Source organism: Poecilia reticulata, chromosome 23, assembly GCF_904066995.2.
Source record: "Poecilia reticulata chromosome 23, P_reticulata-male-v2, whole genome shotgun sequence".
Taxonomy (NCBI): domain Eukaryota; kingdom Metazoa; phylum Chordata; class Actinopteri; order Cyprinodontiformes; family Poeciliidae; genus Poecilia; species Poecilia reticulata.
In genome coordinates, this window is record NC_088852.1 from 14,607,357 (window position 1) to 14,627,836 (window position 20,480).

The 20,480-nt window shown below is 44.1% G+C and overlaps 2 protein-coding genes across 4 annotated transcripts in view; one reads left to right on the plus strand and one right to left on the minus strand.

The window, feature by feature from the left end:
• Positions 1–15,689, plus strand: part of utp20 (UTP20 small subunit processome component) — a 28,896-nt gene extending 13,207 nt beyond the window's left edge. For both annotated transcript variants that reach the window (XM_017302779.2, XM_008401281.2), the window contains exons 27-61: positions 78–286; positions 366–509; positions 615–694; positions 801–1,036; positions 1,124–1,268; positions 1,369–1,456; positions 2,126–2,269; positions 2,401–2,454; positions 2,526–2,678; positions 2,785–2,940; positions 3,679–3,819; positions 3,905–4,042; positions 4,129–4,268; positions 4,351–4,433; positions 5,085–5,383; positions 5,458–5,597; positions 5,684–5,840; positions 8,193–8,291; positions 8,390–8,557; positions 10,005–10,171; positions 10,281–10,428; positions 10,516–10,632; positions 10,716–10,886; positions 11,326–11,457; positions 11,550–11,660; positions 11,734–11,883; positions 11,982–12,164; positions 12,807–12,938; positions 13,357–13,489; positions 13,564–13,748; positions 13,828–13,899; positions 13,975–14,238; positions 14,855–14,981; positions 15,067–15,212; positions 15,291–15,689. In XM_017302779.2, the coding sequence (XP_017158268.2) occupies positions 78–286; positions 366–509; positions 615–694; positions 801–1,036; positions 1,124–1,268; positions 1,369–1,456; positions 2,126–2,269; positions 2,401–2,454; positions 2,526–2,678; positions 2,785–2,940; positions 3,679–3,819; positions 3,905–4,042; positions 4,129–4,268; positions 4,351–4,433; positions 5,085–5,383; positions 5,458–5,597; positions 5,684–5,840; positions 8,193–8,291; positions 8,390–8,557; positions 10,005–10,171; positions 10,281–10,428; positions 10,516–10,632; positions 10,716–10,886; positions 11,326–11,457; positions 11,550–11,660; positions 11,734–11,883; positions 11,982–12,164; positions 12,807–12,938; positions 13,357–13,489; positions 13,564–13,748; positions 13,828–13,899; positions 13,975–14,238; positions 14,855–14,981; positions 15,067–15,212; positions 15,291–15,446 (5,168 nt within the window). In that variant the 3' untranslated portion in view covers positions 15,447–15,689. The remainder of the gene's footprint in view (positions 1–77; positions 287–365; positions 510–614; positions 695–800; positions 1,037–1,123; positions 1,269–1,368; positions 1,457–2,125; positions 2,270–2,400; positions 2,455–2,525; positions 2,679–2,784; positions 2,941–3,678; positions 3,820–3,904; positions 4,043–4,128; positions 4,269–4,350; positions 4,434–5,084; positions 5,384–5,457; positions 5,598–5,683; positions 5,841–8,192; positions 8,292–8,389; positions 8,558–10,004; positions 10,172–10,280; positions 10,429–10,515; positions 10,633–10,715; positions 10,887–11,325; positions 11,458–11,549; positions 11,661–11,733; positions 11,884–11,981; positions 12,165–12,806; positions 12,939–13,356; positions 13,490–13,563; positions 13,749–13,827; positions 13,900–13,974; positions 14,239–14,854; positions 14,982–15,066; positions 15,213–15,290) is intronic.
• Positions 15,690–16,676: 987 nt separating this feature from the next.
• On the minus strand, positions 16,677–20,462 carry arl1 (ADP-ribosylation factor-like 1). Of its 2 annotated transcripts, none has more exons than XM_081604162.1 (6): positions 20,369–20,462; positions 19,100–19,237; positions 18,699–18,780; positions 18,463–18,574; positions 18,123–18,301; positions 16,677–17,079 (listed from the first exon to the last, which is right to left on the minus strand). In XM_081604162.1, the coding sequence occupies exons 1-6, from the start codon at positions 20,460–20,462 to the stop codon at positions 17,049–17,051; spliced, it is 636 nt and encodes a 211-aa protein (XP_081460288.1). In that variant the 3' UTR covers positions 16,677–17,048. The 2 variants fall into 2 exon arrangements, with proteins under 2 accessions (XP_081460288.1, XP_008399502.1); XM_008401280.3 differs by lacking the exon at positions 20,369–20,462 and adding an exon at positions 19,799–19,964.
• Positions 20,463–20,480: the final 18 nt, after the last annotated feature.

Consider the following 20,480-nt stretch of genomic DNA (forward strand, 5'->3'; position numbering starts at 1 on the left):
CGCTAGTATCGCTGCTGATACAGACTCTGTATCAATATCTGGTATCGGTTCGCTCATCTCTACTGTTTGGTCCTCAGGATCCTGCCTGGAAGCGGTGGAAAGGGCCATAGCTGACACAGATACGGCCGCTGTCCTTCCTCTGGGCCGTCAGCACAGCCTGCTGAACATCATCAACGTTGTCCTGCACAAGCTGGGTCACCTCATCAACATGTACCTGCCCAAAGTCCTGCAGATCCTGCTGTGCGTCACCGCCTCCTTGTCCACCATCTTGGGCAAAAGACAGCAGGTAAGAAAGCTCTTTTTGTCTTAGTTTTCTCTGTTTCCACACAGTACGCGCTTAAAAACCTTCATCTTTCCCCTCCCAGCTTCGAGCAGGATGTTTTAACCCCCTGAAGAACCTGAGGAGACTCAGTATCCTCAGGATCCAGGACTTCTTCGACGCGTTCGACTCGTACGCCTTCACCCCGGATGAGATTGACGGCGTTTTCCAGGCTGTCGTCTGGCCTCAGGTGCGCTTCGATTTATTTATTTATTATTTTTTAAACCTCCGTCACATTGATCTCGCTCCAAGCTTCAGCGTTTTGCTAACAAGTTTAGACGTTGTTCGTGTTCAGGTGTGCCGCCTCCCCACAGAGAGCCCCTACTCCCCCACACCGCTGCTCAAGCTCATCCACGTGTGGTGCAAGAACTCCAGGTCAGGCTCTCTCAGGAGTATTAATCTAGAATGTCTTTTTAATTATTATTAATCAGGAATTGTTGGCGAACATTTAAGAGCCTCACTGTGTGTGTGTGCGCTTTAGGTATTTCCCCCTCCTAGCCAAGCAGAGGCCGGACCACCCAGAGTGCGACATCCTCCTAAACGTCTTTGCCCTCCTGTCTGCCAAAAACACATCCCCAGCCACCGTCGCCATGGTGATGGACATGATAGAGTCTCTGGCAACAGCCATAGATTTTGTCGCCTCCGAAGCAGAGTCTGAGGTCGTCGTGAATGGCTGCGTGTTCCCGCAGCCTCCAGAGGGTGCCGTCATCACAGAAGGTTCAGAACTAGTCCCTTAGAAGCTCCTTAATTTTGCGTTGTCCAAGCGGAATATTTACTTTGTTTTTATATTTTCCATTTCTCCAGAATCCTTACCTCAGGGCTACAGACTGCTGCTGCCTCACATTACCACCTTGCTGCAGTATTTCAGCGGAGTGGTTCGCAACCCGGACAGACTCAAGAAGAAGAAATTCCGAGCTCAGGTAGCTAAAGAGCTCAACATCCTCTCCAAGTGAGTTTGTTTAATCTGTTTCCTCTCGAGCCTTTTTTTAGTTTCTCGGTGTTCAATATGGATTGCATAAAAAATGTATTTTTTTTTTTCTCTCTGTCAGGGTGAGTCGATTTGTGAGCGACAAGGAACAGAGCTCGATGCTCATCAACCTTTTGCTTCCTTACCTCCTGAGAGGCAACAACTCTCAGGTGAGACTTCCAACACTGCTTGTCTCAATATGCGTATATAGGCCGTTTTGTCATGCTATTTCCATTAAAATGTTTGTTTTTGATGCCAAATATGGTGGCGGCAACATCATGGTGTGGAGAAAAGACTCCTACCAGTTCTGTATGTTGGTCTACCACTGGAAAACCCAATGTTTGAAGTTTTACTTGCCTGAAATGCAACAATGTAGCATTCCTTTAGTGAACGCTTGATCCTCTGTAGCAAAGATTCATCTTTATCAAAAAAATAAAAACAATTTTCCTAACATCAACATGTGAAAAGCTCAACCCTTTTTGCTTCTTTTAACAACAATAAAGTGTAGAGACTAATTTGTTGATTTAAAAAAAATTTTTTTTAGATAAACCAATTAATAATTTGATAGTAAATGTCTTAATTATCACAGAATTTGACCTGGGTGAAGCTAAAACTGCCACTAGTGGAGTTCTGGATAGAACATATTTTCACACTAAGAAGGTTTTCATCTTAAATGTAAATATTTTTTTGCACTGAGTGTGATGATGTTTCAGCAAAAGAGGTTAATTGATTACTAAATAAGTTGACGACTGTCTCGGCGATCAATTAATCACGATTAATCGCTTTAGCTCTAGTTGTATAGAGTTTTTTTCTTAAAGGATGTGATATGTTTGTCCCAGGAGACAGAGCTGGACCTCCTGGCCACCATCCAGAACCTGCTGCGGCAGAGCGACCAGCCCTCCGCCTTCCTGCAGCCACTCGGAAAACTCTTCACCATCATTCACAAGAAGTTACCCAGGCAGGCTCTCACCACCGTTTACCAGGTATCATTTAACAAATTCAATGAAGTTTACTAGAAATATATTAACAACTTATTCATTTTTATGTTTCTTGCCTCTTCATGTTTACGTCTGATATTGGTAAATCGGTATCGTGTTCTCTTCTCTGCTGCCAGACTCTCTCGGATCTGGACCCTTCGCTCACGTACATCACAGATTTAGCGACAAAGGTGAGCTTTTCTACCCGTTATCGTGAGCTGAGGAGTATCGAAGCTGGTCTAAATGCCTAAACCTTTTCCAGCTGAACGCGTTCGACAGCCGCCACCTGGATGAGATCCACTTTGACGTGCGGCTGACGGCTTTCCAAGAGGCGACGAAGCGGGTCAAAGACATGCAAACTCTGGACCTGGACTACATCAGCGTCCTCATATACAACTGCTTCCACACATATGAGGTTCGTGCGGCACATCGCTCCAGTCTAAATCTAAAATCACACTTTCCGCCGCGATCGAGCTGAACACCGTTAAGCTGGACGTGATTCTTTTATCCCTTAAACACAGATCGGCGACATGTCACTAGGAGACAACGCCACCCTGTGCGTGTCGGCAGTGATCAGCCAGGTGGCGGCCGTCGGCGCTGGAGTGCAGATCTACAGAGATCTGATACAACACACCATCCTGGACGCCGTCCACAAGGGGCTCCACAGCAGGACCGAGGTACAAGAACTCGCATCCAATTCATTTCTTTAGTGGTTTTCAAGCTTTTTTTAACAACAGAATGCTCAAAAAGTGAAATGTGCATTTGGATTTAGTCCTCCTGAGACGGACATTTTAATCTGGATTGGACAGACTTCACCTATTAGGGTTACTTTTCAAGTCCTGACAGATTCTCAATTTTATTTTGGTCTGGACTTTAACAAGACCTTTCAAACTATTCAAAAATAGGACAGATGGATAGCTGTATTTAAGGCAGTAAATACATTTGTGAAGGATTTCTCAACAGATATTTATTTGTGTCTTTAATTCTCAACCGTGCCGTTGATGCTGTTTGTTTGGCTGCTTCAAATCCCTGAAAATGGTTGAATTTCATTTAGGTGTATCCAAGGACTGGAAAGTCCTTGATTTCTATATAAAGTCATTGAAAGTGCTTGATGTTCAAACTGTAATCTAACGCTTGATTAAAGTCAAAATTTTCATAGTCCTAATAAAAAATATACATTGTTTTTTTTTATTTTTTTTATCTCTAATATACAGTGCTGGTGTTTGAAAATGCTTGAAAAGTGTTTGAATTTTACTGTGCGAAAAGTGTTCAAACCTTCATTTTGCTACATTTTTCATCTTGTAACTGAGATGATCTTACGTTATATCATGCCTGCTGCCTCTTCTGCAGCGCCAGCCCTGAATCCAATCTCTCTTTCTCTCTCTCTGTGTGTTTGTTTCTGTTTTGTTTTCCAGAGTGTCCAGCATGAATACACCTCCGTTCTGGCCTGTCTGGTGAAGAACTTCCCCACTAAGAAAGAGTTCAGAGACCTGGTGCAGCTGACGGACTACAACGACCTGGAGTCGGACTTCTTTGAGCATATGAAGCACATCCAGGTATTAGACGGACCCGTCCTCCTCCTCCTGTATGTCCCACGTTTGGGCCATTGAACCGACCTGTGGGTGTGTGCGTTTCGCTCAGATCCACCGTCGAGCCCGCGCTCTCAGGAGGTTTGCCAAACAGCTGACCGAGGGCGCCGTGGCGATGACCCCGCGCTCGCTTCAGAACTACATCATGCCGTACGCCATGACCGCCCTGCTGGACGAGAAGATGCTGAAGGTGATGGCAGAGAATAAACGAGGTTTCCTTACAGGTGTTTTTTTTTTTTTTTTCCTTAACACTCTCGTCCACTTTTCACACCGCAGCATGAGAACATGACGACTGCCTCGGTGGAGGTGGTGGGGGCTGTGTGCCGCAAGCTGACCTGGTCCAAATACCTGTACTACCTGAAGCACTTCGTCCACATCCTGCAGACGTCGCAGGCTGAGCAGAAACTGGCCGTCAGGTAGAGCTGGACGACTGAGAGCTGTTTTTTTTTTTTTTCTTGGCTCATTTCGGGGGATTTATTTATTTGCTCCCCGTTGCAGTTTGCTGGTCACTGTGCTGGAGGCCTTCCATTTCGACCATCAGACCCTCAGCAGAGAGATGGAGGCTGCCAGAGCCAGAGAAGGTGAGAGGAGGAGCGGCAAAGATCCGATCTGTAAACAGGCTGGAGCGTTTACTGGAGGAAGACTCGGCACGTCTAGATGCACCTTCTTCCTGTTCCTCAGCATCCATCCATCCATCCATCCATCCATCCATCCATCCATCCATCCATCCATCCATCCATCCATCCATCCATCCATCCATCCATCCGTCCATCCATCCTTTTTTTGGTCTGGACTTTAACAGACCAAAAAATCCGTCTGCCCAGTCATCCACCTGTCGTTTTTGTTCATCCTGTCATCCATCCATCCATCCACCCATTTTTTTTGCTTCCATCCTTTCTTTTCCACATTTTTCCATCCATTCTTTTTTAAATCCATCCGTCCATCCATCATATTGTCCGTCCGTTCATCCTTCTTTCAACTTGTAACTCCATCTTCCATTTTTCCATTCATCCATGCATGTTTTTTTCCTGTCCATCCATCCATTCTTCCCTCAGTCCATTGTCTGTCCATCCAATTACCCATCAGTTTGTCCAGCATCCATTGATGTATTTCATCCAAAAACCACCTGTCATAAATTCTATTAAACCTTTATCTACCTGTTGTAATTCCATATCGAAGTTTTTTTTGTTTTGTTTTTTTTTTTAATGAATGTCTCAACTATTTCTGCCCAGCCGAGAGCTCGGCAGCAATGGATGTCGAAGACGAGGCAGAGGCCATAGAGCTGGACACCAGCGACGACGAAGAAGCCATGGAGACCGACGACAAGGCGGCTTCCGCCAGCGTCCCCATGGAAACCAAATCTGCCGCACGAGCGGCTTCAAGAATTTCAGCTAAGGCAGCTCCCACAGCGCCCCCTGTGTCCAGCGGCTTGCCCCAGAGCAGAGAGGAGCTGGAGTCCCTGATGGCTGCAATCCACAAGACGGTGAACGACAGCGTGCTGCCCCGCCTCAACAAGTGCCTCACTGCAAAGGTAGAGACCGGGAACTGGATCAGGAAACGCTCCCGAGCAGCAATGAAAGCTTAGATTGCTATTTCTCCCTTCAGGTGAAGCGTGACGAGGAGCACAAAGCGGTGAGGTCCAAAGACGTGAAGGATGAGGAGGTGGTGCGCATTCCGATCGCGTTCGCCATGGTCAAGCTCATGCAGACTCTGCCTCCACACATCATGGAGGCCAACCTCCCGGGGTAGTTCAGGTTTTTCCCTTAAAAATCAGGGAGGTTTTCCTGAAACGTGGGCGATTAATAGCGTCCGCTTTCTTCTTTATTTCCAGAATCTTGATCAAGGTCTGCGTCCTGCTGAGGAACCGCTTCCAGGAGATCCGCGACGTCGCGAGAGGAACGCTGGTGAACATCATGCAGACTCTGGGCTGCAGGTATCTGCAGTATCTACTCAAAGAGATGCAGGGCGTTCTGGTCAAAGGCTACCAGGTAGGAGAACACGCAACGCATGCAGATATTAGCATTAAAATCATTGATTTAGAGTTTGTGTGATTGACCAACACAAAGTGGCACGTGATCTGGAAGTTACGAAAAGGATCCATATTGTTTTTTTGTTTTTTTACAAAATCACTAAAAAGAGTATTTTGCTACAATCTCTTCTAGCTTTGTGTATCTAAAGATGGACATTTTCCCCATTCTTCTCTGTGAAATTCCTCACGCTCAATAAGATTGAACATCAATTATAAAGCCTTGCCACAGATTCTCAATTTCACTTAGGTCTGCACTTTGACTGGGCCATTTTAGCACACAGATGTGCTTCAATCCTGCAGACAATTTTGTTATTCCAGATTTATTTAATCCTGTATGTAGTTTTTTTTCTTGCTGAATTTTTCTGTCAGGCAAAAGTTGGAGTCGCACTCAGACATCGTAATTGCATTATGTGACACGAGGCGGTTGTGGGTACCAGAAACCAGCTGCTAATATATAGATGGAGTAAAATGAACATTGTTCTTTTATTCTATGAGCTAATGACAACATGTCTCTGAAATTCCAACCATAAATTTAGTAAGTTTTTTTTGGATAAAATGAGAAATGGTCAAAATAACGACACAGATGCAGTGCTTTCAAACCTCAAATAATGCAAAAACAAAAAAGAAAATAGGGTTATATTCATTTAGAAGCAACAATACTACTGGAAGAGTTCAGAAATCAATATTTGTTGAAATAACCAGAAGGTTTTCAACGGGGTTCAGTGCAGTGGTCTCTTCATTTTTTCCAGACCTGTATATAGCCTAGTTGTGCTAGTTGCTAAAAAGCAACTAGCACTCTGTGAAATAGATTGAACATCAATCTTTTTGAGTACCGGCTTTGTGATACACAGCCCTGGCTCCATAAGAGTTTAGCACAGGGGCATTGGCTCACTTTGGGGGTCACACTAAACCCATAGGGGGAAATGTAACATTTCAAATAGGATAAGAGTTTATTAATACAAAATAAACAAGGATATAAACAGTAGCACGTATAAACAGAAAAGAAGAAATATTACTCAAGTACAGTACAGTAAAACTATTCTTATAAGTACCTTTTCTCCCAAAAAGTTCAAGTAAATGTAACCAGCAGAATGCAGATTTCATAGGCCTCTGTGACCTCATAGGCCTCTGTGACCTCATAGGCCTCTGTGACCTCATAGACCTCTGTGACCTCATAGGCCTCTGTGACCTCATAGGCCTCTGTGACCTCATAGGCCTCAGTGACTTCATAGAACTCTGTGACGTCATAGGCCTATGTGACCTCATAGACCCATGTGACGTCATAGACCTCTGTGATCTCATAGACCTCTGTGACGTCATGGACCACTGTGACCTCATAGACCTCTGTGACGTCATAGACCACTGTGACCTCATAGACCTCTGACTTCATAGACCTCTGTGACCTCATATACCTCTGTGACATCATAGGCCTCTGTGACCTCATATGCCTCTGTGAACTTATATGCCTCTGTGACGTCATAGACCACTGTGACCTCATAGACCTCTGTGACCTCATAGACCTCTGTGACCTCATAGACCTCTGTGACATCATAGACCTCTGTGACCTCATAGGCCTCTGTGTCCTCATAGGCCTCTGTGACCTCATAGACCTCTGTGACGTCATAGACCACCACTGTGACCTCATAGACCTCTGTGACCTCATAGACCACTGTGACCTCATAGGCCTCTGTGACTTCATAGACCACTGTGACCTCATATACCTCTGTGACCTCATAGGAATCTGTGACCTCATATGCCTCTGTCACTTCATAGACCTCTGTGACCTCATAGGCCTCTATGACGTCTTAGACCACAGTGACCTCATAGGCCTCATAGACTTCTGTGACCTCATAGGCCTCTGTGACCTCATAGGCCTCTGTGACTTCATAGACCACTGTGACCTCATAGGCCTCTGACTTCATAGACCTACGTGACCTCATAGGTCTCTGTGACGTCATAGACATCTGTGACGTCATATACCACAGCGACATTATAGGACTCTGACCTCATAGGCCTCTCTTACCTCATAGGCCTCTGTGACTTCATAGACCTCTGTGACCTCATAGACCTCTGTGACCTCATAGGCCTCTGTGACCTCATAGACCTCTGTGACTTCATAGACCTAGTTGTTCTAGTTGCCATTTAGTGCAACTAGTACTTATTGTGGCCCTAATCACATTATCTTCTCTGACCAACTTGTACTTGCTGTATCGTTTTGTGGCAGAATGTGACAAAGTTGCATATGAAGTAAAGTTGAAAAAATGACTTTTTGGTTTTTCTCTCATCCGTTTCCCGCCCTCCGTCCAACCAGTTGCACGTGCTGACGTTCACAGTGTACCACCTGCTGTCTGCCATCAGCCCGATGCTGAAGAGCGGAGACCTGGACCCCTGCATGAGCATGCTGATCGGAGTAAGAGCTTCCCACCTCCAGATTCCACATAGAAACTCTTCAGTTGTCTTCTTCTTCTTCTCTCACCAAATGACCGCTTTTCGCTCTTTGTCTATCAGATCTTCAACAACGAGCTGTTTGGCTCCGTCGCTGAGGAGAAGGAAGTCAAGGGCATCGTTTCCAAGGTGATGGAGGCGCGACACAGCAAGAGCATGGACTCGTACGAGCTGCTGGCGCGCTTCTGCAGCAAGGAGAGCGTTATCAAGCTGGTCCTGCCACTGAAGGAGGTGAGAGCGGATCCGAGCAGGAAGAGGCGGGATTTAGTCGTGTTCAGGGTTCGATCGGCTGCTGGGAATCCTTGAAAAGGCTTGAATATTTTGCAGGTGTTTTCAAAGGCTTGGAAAGTGCTCTATTTGTGCATAAAGTTGTTGAAAGTGCTTGATATTCAAACTGTTCAGTTTGAATATCAAGCACCATAATAAAATGTGCAATATAATTGATCAAAAGCTTACATTTGGAATCTGTTTAACAAAATAGTAAAACCTAAGAGACATTTTTATTTAAAACTGTCTGAAATTAAATCAATTTTATTGTTTGAGGTCAGTCAGAAATCTAAAAGTAATTCTTATTTGCTAAAGGCCAGAAAACATAGCAAGAACATTTTTTTACAGATTTTTTGTGACTTTCCTGGTATATTGTGTTTAAGCATTTAATTTGAGCAGGAAGGTTAATTACCTTATTTATTATTCCTAATGGCTCAATGACTTGGTCTGTATAACTGAATGAAAGGTTTGCTTATATTTTTTACATTAAGCAAATCGAATTGGGGTATTTTTTATTACCGTATTTTCCGCACTATAAGGCGCACCTAAAAACCTTCAATTTCCTCAAAAGCCGACAGCGCGCCTTATAATCCGGTGCGCCTTATATATGGACCAATATTGAGCCACAACAGGTCTAGCAACTACGGTAAGCAGTCGCCGACTTCATTTTCGCCCGTAGAAGAAGAAGTGCGCAGTGCATGCTGGGATAGTTGTCAGAATGCTGGTTTGTTAATAAAGTTTGTCTGACCTATCTACCTGCGGACCTGATAATCAGGTCGTCTGCCGATCATTTAGCACCACGTTCTCCACGAACATGCTTTGCTCGAAAGGAGAAGGGTGACCATCGTCCGGCCCAGTCACGGAAGGCTCCCCTCGCTGACCGGAGTCGGACTGTTTTGTTGACATTCCAAACAAAACAGTGCAGCAACAGTGCAAAATTTAGTGCAGCGCCTTCTAGTGGATGCATAACGTAACTCCAGCCTCTATTGTAGCGTCTATTCTACGCACCTTATAATGCGGTGCGCCTTATATATAAAAAAAGTTTTAAAATAGGCCATTCATTGAAGGTGCGCCTTATAATCCGGTGTGCCTTATAGTGCGGAAAATACGGTAATTGTTTGTTGCTACATGTTTTTTCCTCACACCACTCATGTGTAAAAGTTGTGTGAAAGAGACATTAAGAAACATATTTTTATGTTAAGTTTTACTTTGTCCCTGCTGTAGAATCTACAGTAAAAAATTGAAACGTTTTGTTTTGGGTTTTTTTAGTTCACTTTTATTAACTAAAACTTAGCTGAGAAATGCTTGAAAAGCGCTAGAATTTTGCAGTGAGAAAAAGTGTTGAAACCCCCGGTTACAGCTGTAAAGATCTTTTTATTTATTTTTTTTTTCTTTCTTTTTCTCCCTCCAGATGTTGGAGACCTCCTCTCGTCTGAAGGTGTGTAACCGTGTGGCGGCCGTGCTGCGGCGGCTGATCCTGGGTCTGTTGGAAAACAGCGGGATGAGCTCGCGGGACATGCTGCTACTGAGCCACGGCCTGGTCAGCGAGAGCCTGCCGCTGCTCACCAAGAGGGACCGGTAGGCCAAACGACCCCCCACCAATTCTGCTAACGCTACCACACTCAAACCGACCCTGAAGCGGCAGCGGCTAACTCGCTCTGCTGCTTTGTGTGTGTGTTTTTTCCAGAGAGAAAGCGTCGGCGGAGCCGCCCCCTGACCCCAGGCTGCCCCCTCCCAGCTGCCTGCTGCTGCCTCCGATGCCGAAGAGAGGGGGGCAGAAAGCCCCCGTCAGCAGCCGCACAAACATGCACATCCTGGTGGACGCCGGACTCAAGGTGACCAAACCCACACAGCGGTCTGCACCATTTGATTTACCTTCTTAAGCTACAAGTCATTAAATATTCCACATTCTAATCCTCCAGTTGCTCCACTTAAGTCTGAAGAAATCTAAAGTGAATTCATCCGAGGCGTCAGCTCTGGAGATGCTGGATCCCTTCATCCAGCTGCTGCTCCAGTGCCTCGACTCCATGCACGTGAAGGTATTGGCCATTTACCCCGTAACCATAGTTACCTTTTTGCCGCTGCTGTTCAAATCCCGCCTGACGCGACGCGTCCTCCCCAGGTGATCACCGAGGCTCTGGTAGCGTTCACCTGGCTGCTGAGGTTCCCTCTGCCGGCCGTGAAGCAGAATGCCCAGCAGCTGACCAGGCAGCTCTTTGTCCTGCTGAAGGATTACTCCAAGGCCGGAGCGGCGCGGGGAGAGAACTACCAGCTGGTCCAGAACTGCTTCAAGGTAGAGAGAAATACAAGCTGTAGGAGAAATACACATGATATTTTTGAAGTTTACAGCTACATCTTAATTCTATTTCTCCCTTTTGGTTGTAGTTTATTGAGAATGTTTTGAATGTCTCAAAACAACAACGTTGTCGTTTATTGCAATAATTACTGGGACAATTTATCATCCAGCAAAATTGTCTGTCTTTCCCTGTCGTTTTTTCTCTCTCCTCTCTGTTTTTGTTTTTCTCTCTTTCTTTCTTTTTCTCTTTCTTTCTGTCTCTCTCCCCCTCTCTTCTAGTGTTTTTTTCCACTTAAAAGGCCACATTCTTGTCCAAGGAAGACTCGTCCAAATACGTTTTTCCACTAATAAACAACTCTTTCTTCTTCTTCTTTTACTCTTTTGCATATTGACTAACTAAACGCCGACACTGAACTGATCTCGTTCTGCTGTGCAGACCATGACCATTCTCGTAAAGAACATCAAAAGTAACAAGATCTCTGAGACGCAGCTGCAGGTGCTGCTGGGCTACGCCGAGGAGGACATCTACGACCAGTCGCGCCAAGCCACCGCCTTCGGCCTGCTCAAGGTAAGCGCCGCAGCTCTGTGGTACAACACGGCTTCAGGAAGCCGTCGACCACCCTCTCAGCCGTGTTGTTTTCATGCGTCGGACCCCTCCAGGCCATCCTGTCCAGGAAGCTCATCGTCCCAGAGATGGAGCAGGTGTTGAAGAAGGTGGCCAAGTTGTCCGTCACCGGGAGCAACAACATGATCAGAACTCACTGCCGACACGTAAGAACAAGCCGAGGCGTTTCTGAAGCAGAGGTCTGTGCTGGCGTCTGACTGTAGGTTTTGTGCGGTGCAGATCTACCTGAAGTACCTGCTGGACTACCCGCTGGGGAAGAAGCTGAAGTCCCACCTGGACTTTGTGGTGGCCCAGCTGCAGTACGAGCAGGACACCGGCAGGGAGTCGGTGATGGAACTGCTGGCCTCCATCTTCCAGATGTTCCCTCAGGTCCAGATTGAATCCTTGTTTTTTCTCTCTAACACGATATTCCCGACAATTACAGATTTTTGCGAATGTATGAACAACATTCTGGTTTTGTCATTCAGAATCTGCTGGCGGAGTACAGCAGCCTGTTCTTTCCCCCGCTGGCTCTGATCATCGTCAACGACGACTCGGTGCGCTGTAAGAAAATGGCTGCCATGGCCATCAAGACGCTGCTCGGCCATCTGGGCGTAGACCACCAGAATGTGCTGTACTCCTATGTCAACATCTGGCTCACTGCAGAAAAGGTGCTGAAGCATTCACGCCTCTGAACTTTTCCACATTTTATCACAAATGCTTTTTCGGTTGGGGTCAAACCAATAATTCGGCTCCGATTTCCTTCATTTTGAGGGATTGGAGATCGACTGGTACAGTTGAAACCAAATATAAAAAGACATACTGTCTGTGATCAAGCCTCTCTTGTTTTAGATAAAAAATTACTCAAATTGTTTCTATTTCCTAAATGTCAGAAAACTTTGTAGCTTCTCTTGAATTCATAAGTTTACCTAAGTTTGGCCAGAATCAGGGATAATTGTGCTTTAAACAAAATTGGACTCTTTAAAGATCGGTAATTGGCCAGAAAACTTCAATTGGTGCATCCATAGAATTTACATAATTGACCAACTCATTGTTGTGCTCAGTTTTCTTCTTTTTGAGTGAGTATAGATGCGCACAATTCTCATAAACCAAAGATTTTACATCCCAGTTCACAATTATTCCCTACTTTGTGTTGGTTTATTACCTAAAATCCCAATTAAGTCCAGTAGTTTGTAACTCTAGTGCGACAAAAGTGGAAAAGTTCAGGCATTATTCGTAACTATGAGATTTGAAGACCTATCGGTTAATTGTCACATCCTTTTTAAAAGCCATGTCAATGTTTTCTTCTTCAGACCACGCTGCGGCGCGTCGGCGTTCAGGTTTGCGGCTTGTTTGTGGAAGTGGAGGAGGAGAAATTCAGCAGTCGGTTGGACAACCTGCTGCCTCTACTGGAGAAAGAGATCCACCCAGACGCCTATGAAGATGTGAGTAAACATACAACAGCATCCTGAAAAAGTCTTACTTTCGTGTAGCTAAAATTAAGGACTAAAAATGTCTTAAATTCATTTTTAAAAAGTAATTTAATCACAGGTCTTAAATTTTGTTTTGACAGGACTATTTAATCCCGCATATTCTGTGTATTTTTTTTCTTGTGGGACATTTTTCTCAGGCAAAAGTTTAAGTCGCACTCAGACATTTTCAGATCATTCTGGGATTTGAGACGGCTAACATACCAACAACCAGCTAGCGAAATGTGTAGATTTCCGTGGAGATATAGGTCTTAAATTCCAGTCACGATGGTCTTAAAAAGTCCTATTTTTGAGTCGGTGGAACACTGTAGAAGCAAAGTCGACTTAGAAAAGGATGGAAAAATTGTAAAGGATCTTCACGTCTCCCCCTCAGATCGATGAGGTTGAGGAGGAGAAAGGAGCCGACCGGCTGCTGTTCAGTTATCTGACCCTCATCTCCAAATTAAACAAACACTGCGGTGTGCTGGAGCTCAGGAAGCCTCACGAGACGCTCCTTCACATGTGGGGTAAGCACATCTTAGACGCCCCACCCTCTTTTCAAAACGAGCTCGTCCTTGAACGCCTCTCAAACCCGTCTCAGGTCACGTGGAAGCCCACCTGCGTCACCCTCACTGCTGGGTGTGGCTAACTGCCTCGCAGCTCTTCGGTCAGCTCTTCGCCGCCCAGCCGGCCGAGCAGTTGGTCGCCGTTTGGAGGGGAATGAAGGGAGACGCCTCGTCTCACCCAGCGGCTGTAGACTTCATCACCAACAACCTGGACAAGAAGGTGAGCCCAACATCACTTTTTTGGCGTCGCATCCGTCTTAAACTCCTGCGTCTCACTTCCGCTTTCTTTCTGTTTCCAGATGAGAGAGTTGGCTTTGAGCTTCTGCAGCCAGCTGCAGTCCAAGTTCCTGGACACGGCGTCAGGAGAGCAGGTACGTAGTTACACCTGAAACATCAAGTTTAACTTCTTTATAAATGTTTACAAATGTCCGACTTCCTGTTCGCAGGTGATCAAAAACCTCCTCTTCGTTGGAAAGGTGATTTACCTCATCTCCCCAGAGTCTCACATCACCTCTCTGGAAGAGGGGAAAAATGAGACGGGAACTGGAGAGGACGGCGATCACGAAGACGAACAGGAAGTGGAGGAGGAGGAGGAGGAAGAGGTTGATAATGAAAAAGACAACAGGCCTCCTTCTTTGCTGTGGCTCATGAAGAAGCTGTCTCTGATGGCGAAGAGAGAAGCAGCTTACGCTCCTAAGGTTCCTATCAAGGTGAGCAGATCGTCAGGTTCACCTTCAGCATCAATTTTTATTTTTGGCCACAGATTTTTTCAAGATTATCAGTAAATATCAGTAACACATATATATATATATATATATATATATGTGTGTTTAAAATATCTTCTAGTTCCTATGTTAAGTGTTCTTTACAAAATTAAAAGTCTATTAGTCACTGAGAGGGTGAGCTTGCGTTATTATGACATCAATATCTTCTGTCATTGTTTTTCACAATAGTTACTGGGACAATTTATTGTTTTTCAAAACATAGTTTAGCATCTTTGTCATAGTTGTATCTAAAATTATCCCAATAAAATTCTAAGTCCATATCTCCCACTCCAAGTCACACACTATCCCAATAAAACAAACAATAAATTATACAAATATGAATAATAAAATCAATATGTTAATTAAAAAAAACCCTTACATAATCCAAGCAACCATATAGCTACATGTAGAGGCCCCTGCTGATGAAAAGCATCCCTACATCATGGTGCTGCCACCACTGTAGGGAGGGTGTTTATGATTGGACAAAAGGTGAAAATAGTTTTAGGGCTTTGATTAGTGTAACATTTCATCACCTCTTACCTCTCGTCTCTTTTACCAACAGAGAACGTGCGTGTTTAAGTTCCTGGGAGCCACAGCGGTGGACCTGGGGAAGGAACGCCTCGGCCCCTACCTGACCACCATCATCACTCCTCTGTACAGAGAGCTGGACAGCACATATGCTGAGCAAGGTCTCCGTCTGACTGGCAAAGAGTAAACGAAAAATACAAGAAAGGTCTTGGTAGATTTAAATCCATATTTCTCCATTTTGTCCAGATCCGACCTTGAAGAACTTGGCGCAGGAGCTGATTGAGCTGCTGAAGAAGCAGGTGGGGCTGGAGAGATTCTCCCTGGCCTTCTCTGCCGTCCAGAAGGAGTTCTCACAGAGGCGAGCGGCTCGCAAGAGACACAGAGCCATGCAGGTACGGCGAGCGCCAGATCCGAGATGTGCAAGGTTTCACCCGTACGTCGTGTTTTAATATTTACTCTCCACCATGCAGGCGGTGGCCAACCCAGACATCGCTGCTAAAAAGAAACTTAAGAAGAACAAGAAAAAAATCGAAGCCAAGAAGAGAAAAATCGAGGTCCTGCGGCCTGGATATAAAGCCAAGAAGCATCGCAGTCATGCGCTCAAAGACCTGGCGATGGTGCAGTGAGTCAAACACATGGGACTGAAATCTGACTCCAAACAGGTCTATCTGGGATCTGGTATGGCCTGCTGCGTTCGCAGATCTTCTGCTGTTACAGTGTGACTGTCAAACATCTGGATGCCCTGCAGTTTTATCACATGGAATCATGTAAATAGATCAAAGATAATTTTACTTTCCCGTTGTGGATCAATAACGGGATTGTCATAATCTGTTTTTGTAAAAGAGAAATAAACCAACATGTTTACAGAGCACAGTGGAATTCATTCTCAGAGCAGAGATTAGTTAGATCGCTGTAATAGAAAGTATGTTTAATTATGTCAACCAAAAACTGGTTGTAAACGTTCGAGCTGCTTTAGTTGCTCCAAAATGGACTCTAGATCATTTTCCTAATATGTCCAGGAAATGGGTTGAGATTGAGGAACCACTGCGCCTCTAGTGGTCATTCAACCAACTGCAATTTTCAGCTTTGGTCTTCACAGGATGACCGCAAGTCGTTAAAATGTGTTAAATTTATTAAATTGTAAGTTGGCTTTAAATATATAAATTCCAGGTATTAAGTTTTGTCGTGGCGGGAGTATTTAATCTTGTATGTGTAGTTTTTTATTCTTGCGGAACTTTTCTGTTGTTTGAATCGCGCGCTGTTGATGCCACCGCTAGCTAGCCAGGCTAGCTAGCTTTTCTGCGTCATCATGGGTAAGTACAAATTTGTCACCTGTTTGTTGAACGACGTTTCTTTTTGTCACCGGTTGACTTCTGTCGCCAACCCATACGAGGTTATGTACGTTCTGTGCCAAAGGAAAAAAAAAACCTGGGTACTACCGGGGTTAAGGCGTGAGAAGCACAAAGCCTGCTTCCAAAATGTCCATTTGAATCAGTATCTCCCAACACTTCCCTATATTTATAATTTTTCGGTTTTAATTTTGATTTGCTTAAACCTGCGGCTATCCTATTAATTATTAGGAATAAATATAACAAAGTTTCAATATTGGTATAATAACGAACTTCATTCTTTACTTAGAATCAATTTTACTGTACAAGCAGGTATAAATATGCAACCATAAAACTTTGAGCATACAGTTAGTGTTCAATGACTAATTAACTAAATATGCCAAAGCTGCACTCAAAAGATTCCAACCACTAGAATAATTGAAACAAATCAGTACGAAGAAGAAAAAACCGAAATCCATAACAAAGCGGACAGCCCAGGCTCCAGTAACACTTGGCTAAAAGACCGACTCCAGAAACATAAGCCATGTTTATTGTGTGGTGCTTTATCGCCCCCTGGTGGATCTTCTTGTCACTGACATTGGAGCTCATTAAATCCAAATAACAGGAGTTGATTCTTGAGGTTGTGTCATGTGACACAGGGATTTACTTTCAAAATATCTGTGCTGACTCCAGATGTTACTGCAGCCTTCTCTTCTCAGTCCCAGGCTTAAAAGGCATTAGGCATTGGGAGGACTTGGTCAAGGCTTTATGTGGGTGTATGACTGGAGGAGTGCAATCACTGGTCCAAAGAAAAATAGGGGAATGGGCAGGGGTCAGTCACAAGGCTTCAAAGCGAGGGGGTCAAAGTTTAGGAGTATATACAGGATGGGGCTCCGCCTCTTACTGCCGACTCTTCAGGGCATCCACCAACCTATGAGCAGAGACAAAGCAAATATAATTCAACCTGAGTAAACAAGCAGATACAACAGTTGAGTCAATACAAGTTGGTCCTGCTTAGCCAGGTATACGTCTACACTAGGCCTGTCACGATAACAAATTTTGCTGGACGATTAATAGTCTAAAAAATTATTGCGATAAACGATAATATTGTTTCAGGACCTTTTGACACTGATTTAATGAAAATGACTAATAATACATGCAATTTCCTGATAGATACACCTTATTTTCAAAAGAACACGTAACACTGGAACTGATAAACTAAATAAAACAACCAAAAATAAAATGGATTCTCAGTCTCCATTAACAAAAAACGTACTTGAATAAAAACTAAACATAAAGCCAAAGTGAAAATAAATACTGCATTCAACCAAAAGAGTACAGATTATGAAGTCTGTATACTATATTGCCCTCCATTAATCACTAGATTTAAATAGAGAAAACGGGCACATCCGACTACCTAATGCCAGTGGCGCAAAAAGTGGGTATGCAGCGCATGCAACGGGCGCAGCACCAGAGGGGGCGGCGTGCCGATGATGTTTTCCCATACACTTCAGCACACCTTACGCTCCTTCACCTCGCACACATAACGAGGTAAATGTAGCCACATGCATCACAGGTAGATTCTAGTAAAGCATTGATTAATGCCGGATTTTAAAATTAGTTAACTGGTCTTGTAGCCATTATTTTGTGCCCTTGTGGCTGGACACCACACGGCCCGATCGAACCGTTATATCTAGGATTTCTGTCGGCTAAGGTGTGGTCTCAACTCGTGTAGTGTGAGCTGGACATTAGACTAAGGAAATGAGGAAGGGAGGGTCAGTGGAGAGCACCGGAGCTGAGCCTTTTTTCATTCAGTGCCATCAACAGAAAGAAAAAAGGCCCGGAAGAGACGATAAAGACGATAATTAAAATGAGGTCGATAGGTTTAATTTATCGTCCGATTAATTGATTTGTTGTTTATCGCGACAGGCCTAGTCTACACAAACAGAAGCTAGCTCTGGAAATGTGGCTTACCACTCCATGGCCTCATCCAGGCCTGTTCCTTTGGTGGCAGAGGTCTTGAAGATCTGCCACTTCCTGTCTTTGAGGGCAGGAAGGCCTAGAGCGTTGGCCACTTCAGTCGGCGTCATTGCCTGGTCCATGTCCTGTTTGTTGGCAAACACCACCAGGATGGCTTTCTTTAGCTCTTCTTCCTGCAAACAACGACAGACAACAATTTTAGCAAAGATAAATGGCTGAAATGTTCAGTTTGTGCGTTTGTGGCCTTTAATGTGAGAAATTTAAAGTGGTGTGGATACATTTGTAAGGCACTATAATTCTCATAGCAAAGATTTTAGATAGCGGATGCATTTACCTCCAACATGGCCACCAGCTCTGACTTGGAGATGCCCATCCTGTCACGGTCGCTGCTGTCGACCACATAGATTACAGCGTCTGTGTTTGAGTAATAACACCGCCAGTAGGGTCTGGAGAGGAGAGACATATTAGAGGGTGACATAACTTGTTATTGATGTGAAATATATATATGAATCAAACCTCATAATCTCTACTCTTCAACCATATGCACATTTCCAGTAGCCTCCCACATACCTGATGCTTGTCTGTCCTCCCAGATCCCACACCTGGAACTTCAGGTTCTTGTATGTGACTGTCTCAACATTGAAACCAATAGCTATAAAGGGATGGAGAAGGAATATAAGTTATCAGCACTTTGTAATCTGACAGTGCTCAATACACTGTGTTTCTAAATTCAACTGCCTGGGAAAACATCAGAAATAATAGATGGCTTAATGTCAAGCAGAACTAATTTACCTGCAGAGCGTCACATATAAGCGGAAATCATGACTGCGATGGTATAACTATAAACCAGTAAAACAAGATTCTCCAGCAATAGGAAAGAATTGCCACAGGGTCATTTTTTTGGTGAACATTAGAATTAAAATTTGAAAGCTAAATTTAGGTACAAGGACATATGAAGGAGCAGTACATACTAGGAATCGTGGTGACCACTTCTCCAACCTGCAGCCTGTACAGAATGGTGGTTTTCCCTGCACCGTCCAAGCCCAGGATCAAAATCCTCATCTCCCTGGTGCCAAACAGGCCAGAAAAGAGACTAGAGAAGAAACCCCCTGGAGAGGAAACACACAGCATATACGATACTTTGATGAATTCAGTTCTGAGTTAGCTGATTGTTGTTGTTTTTTTACGGTTGAATATCTTTTTGTTGTTGTTTTAAATACATCAGATGTATCTATAGAAGGAAAAAATAGGGTTCACGAATACAAGCATTTTTTGTTTGTTTATTTTTCCACAAGACTCCATAGTTCACGTTTATCGAGCTAGCTCAGGTTAGCTCACAGTCCCTACCATTGGTGACAGCATTATGATTTTAAAACATAATGTCATGCTTGATTACTCTCACTGAAAGTTTCTGGATAGAAAGGCCAGAATATAAGCTAAACACCGCACAGAAAAACCGTAAACAGCAAAACTACACAATAAAATGAACACTATAAACAACTAGCCATTAGCATTAGCTAAGCAGGCTGACATCAGCTGCACCTCGCGCTTAAGCACGGAAGCAGAACGAGAACGCAGATGTAGCTCTGTTGAATATGTTGTATGTATAATTTTCAATGTATGCTGTTGAAAAATATCTAATTTAATAAAAGAACAACTGAATTACGCACCCATTTCGCCAAAATCTCGTTCCTCGAATTATCAATGTGCAGTTGCCAGGTTGGTTCCGTCTGGCTGACGTGTCGCTGGAAGACGTCATTAACTCTCGCGTGGATTTGCTCGCAACATTCGTCACATACCCACAGCGACATTTTTATTTTATGTGAAATAAGCAAAACACTTTTCGAGACAATTAAAAGAAAATACAATTTCATAATAAAATAACTCGCATGCATTACCTTTTAAAACTTTTTTAATTAAATTTGTGGGTGCACGGCTTAGTGGAGAACGGATATTTTCATCGAAAGTGTGGCTAGAGAACAGAAGACTGATGAACCTACCGACCGTTGTTTAACGGGATGCATTCAAGAAGTTTCGAAAGAGCCGCGTTTCGAAATGTTCAGTTCTGTAGGAAGGAGACGAAAAAAATAATGCGAGATTTGAATGCAGCTCGCATCAGGCGAAGGAGTTGCCCTCTCTAAACAGCATCAAATTTATGATCATTGAAGATTAGAAAGGTTTCCAAGCTAAGCGTGAAAAGTGGTGCGCGTTGTGTGAATTTAAAGCAATTTAAATGCAACGTTGGTGAGCAGTTTGCAATAACTTTAATCTGCGGGAAACGCTCTGACTTGTGATTATCCACGGATGGACCTGGCGGCTGTCGCCTGAGATCATCGTTTACGTTCGGCGGAG

Coding starts and splice junctions, on each gene's coding strand:
- arl1 (XM_081604162.1), bottom strand. CDS start 20,462: ATGATCTCAGGCGACAGCCGCCAGGTCCATCCGTGGATAATCACAAGT. Junction 19,238..20,368: donor ATTGCAAACTGCTCACCAAC/GTTGCATTTAAA, acceptor TTTCCTCTCCAG/GGGGTTTCTTCTCTAGTCTC. Junction 18,575..18,698: donor GGAGGACAGACAAGCATCAG/GTATGTGGGAGG, acceptor TCTCCTCTCCAG/ACCCTACTGGCGGTGTTATT.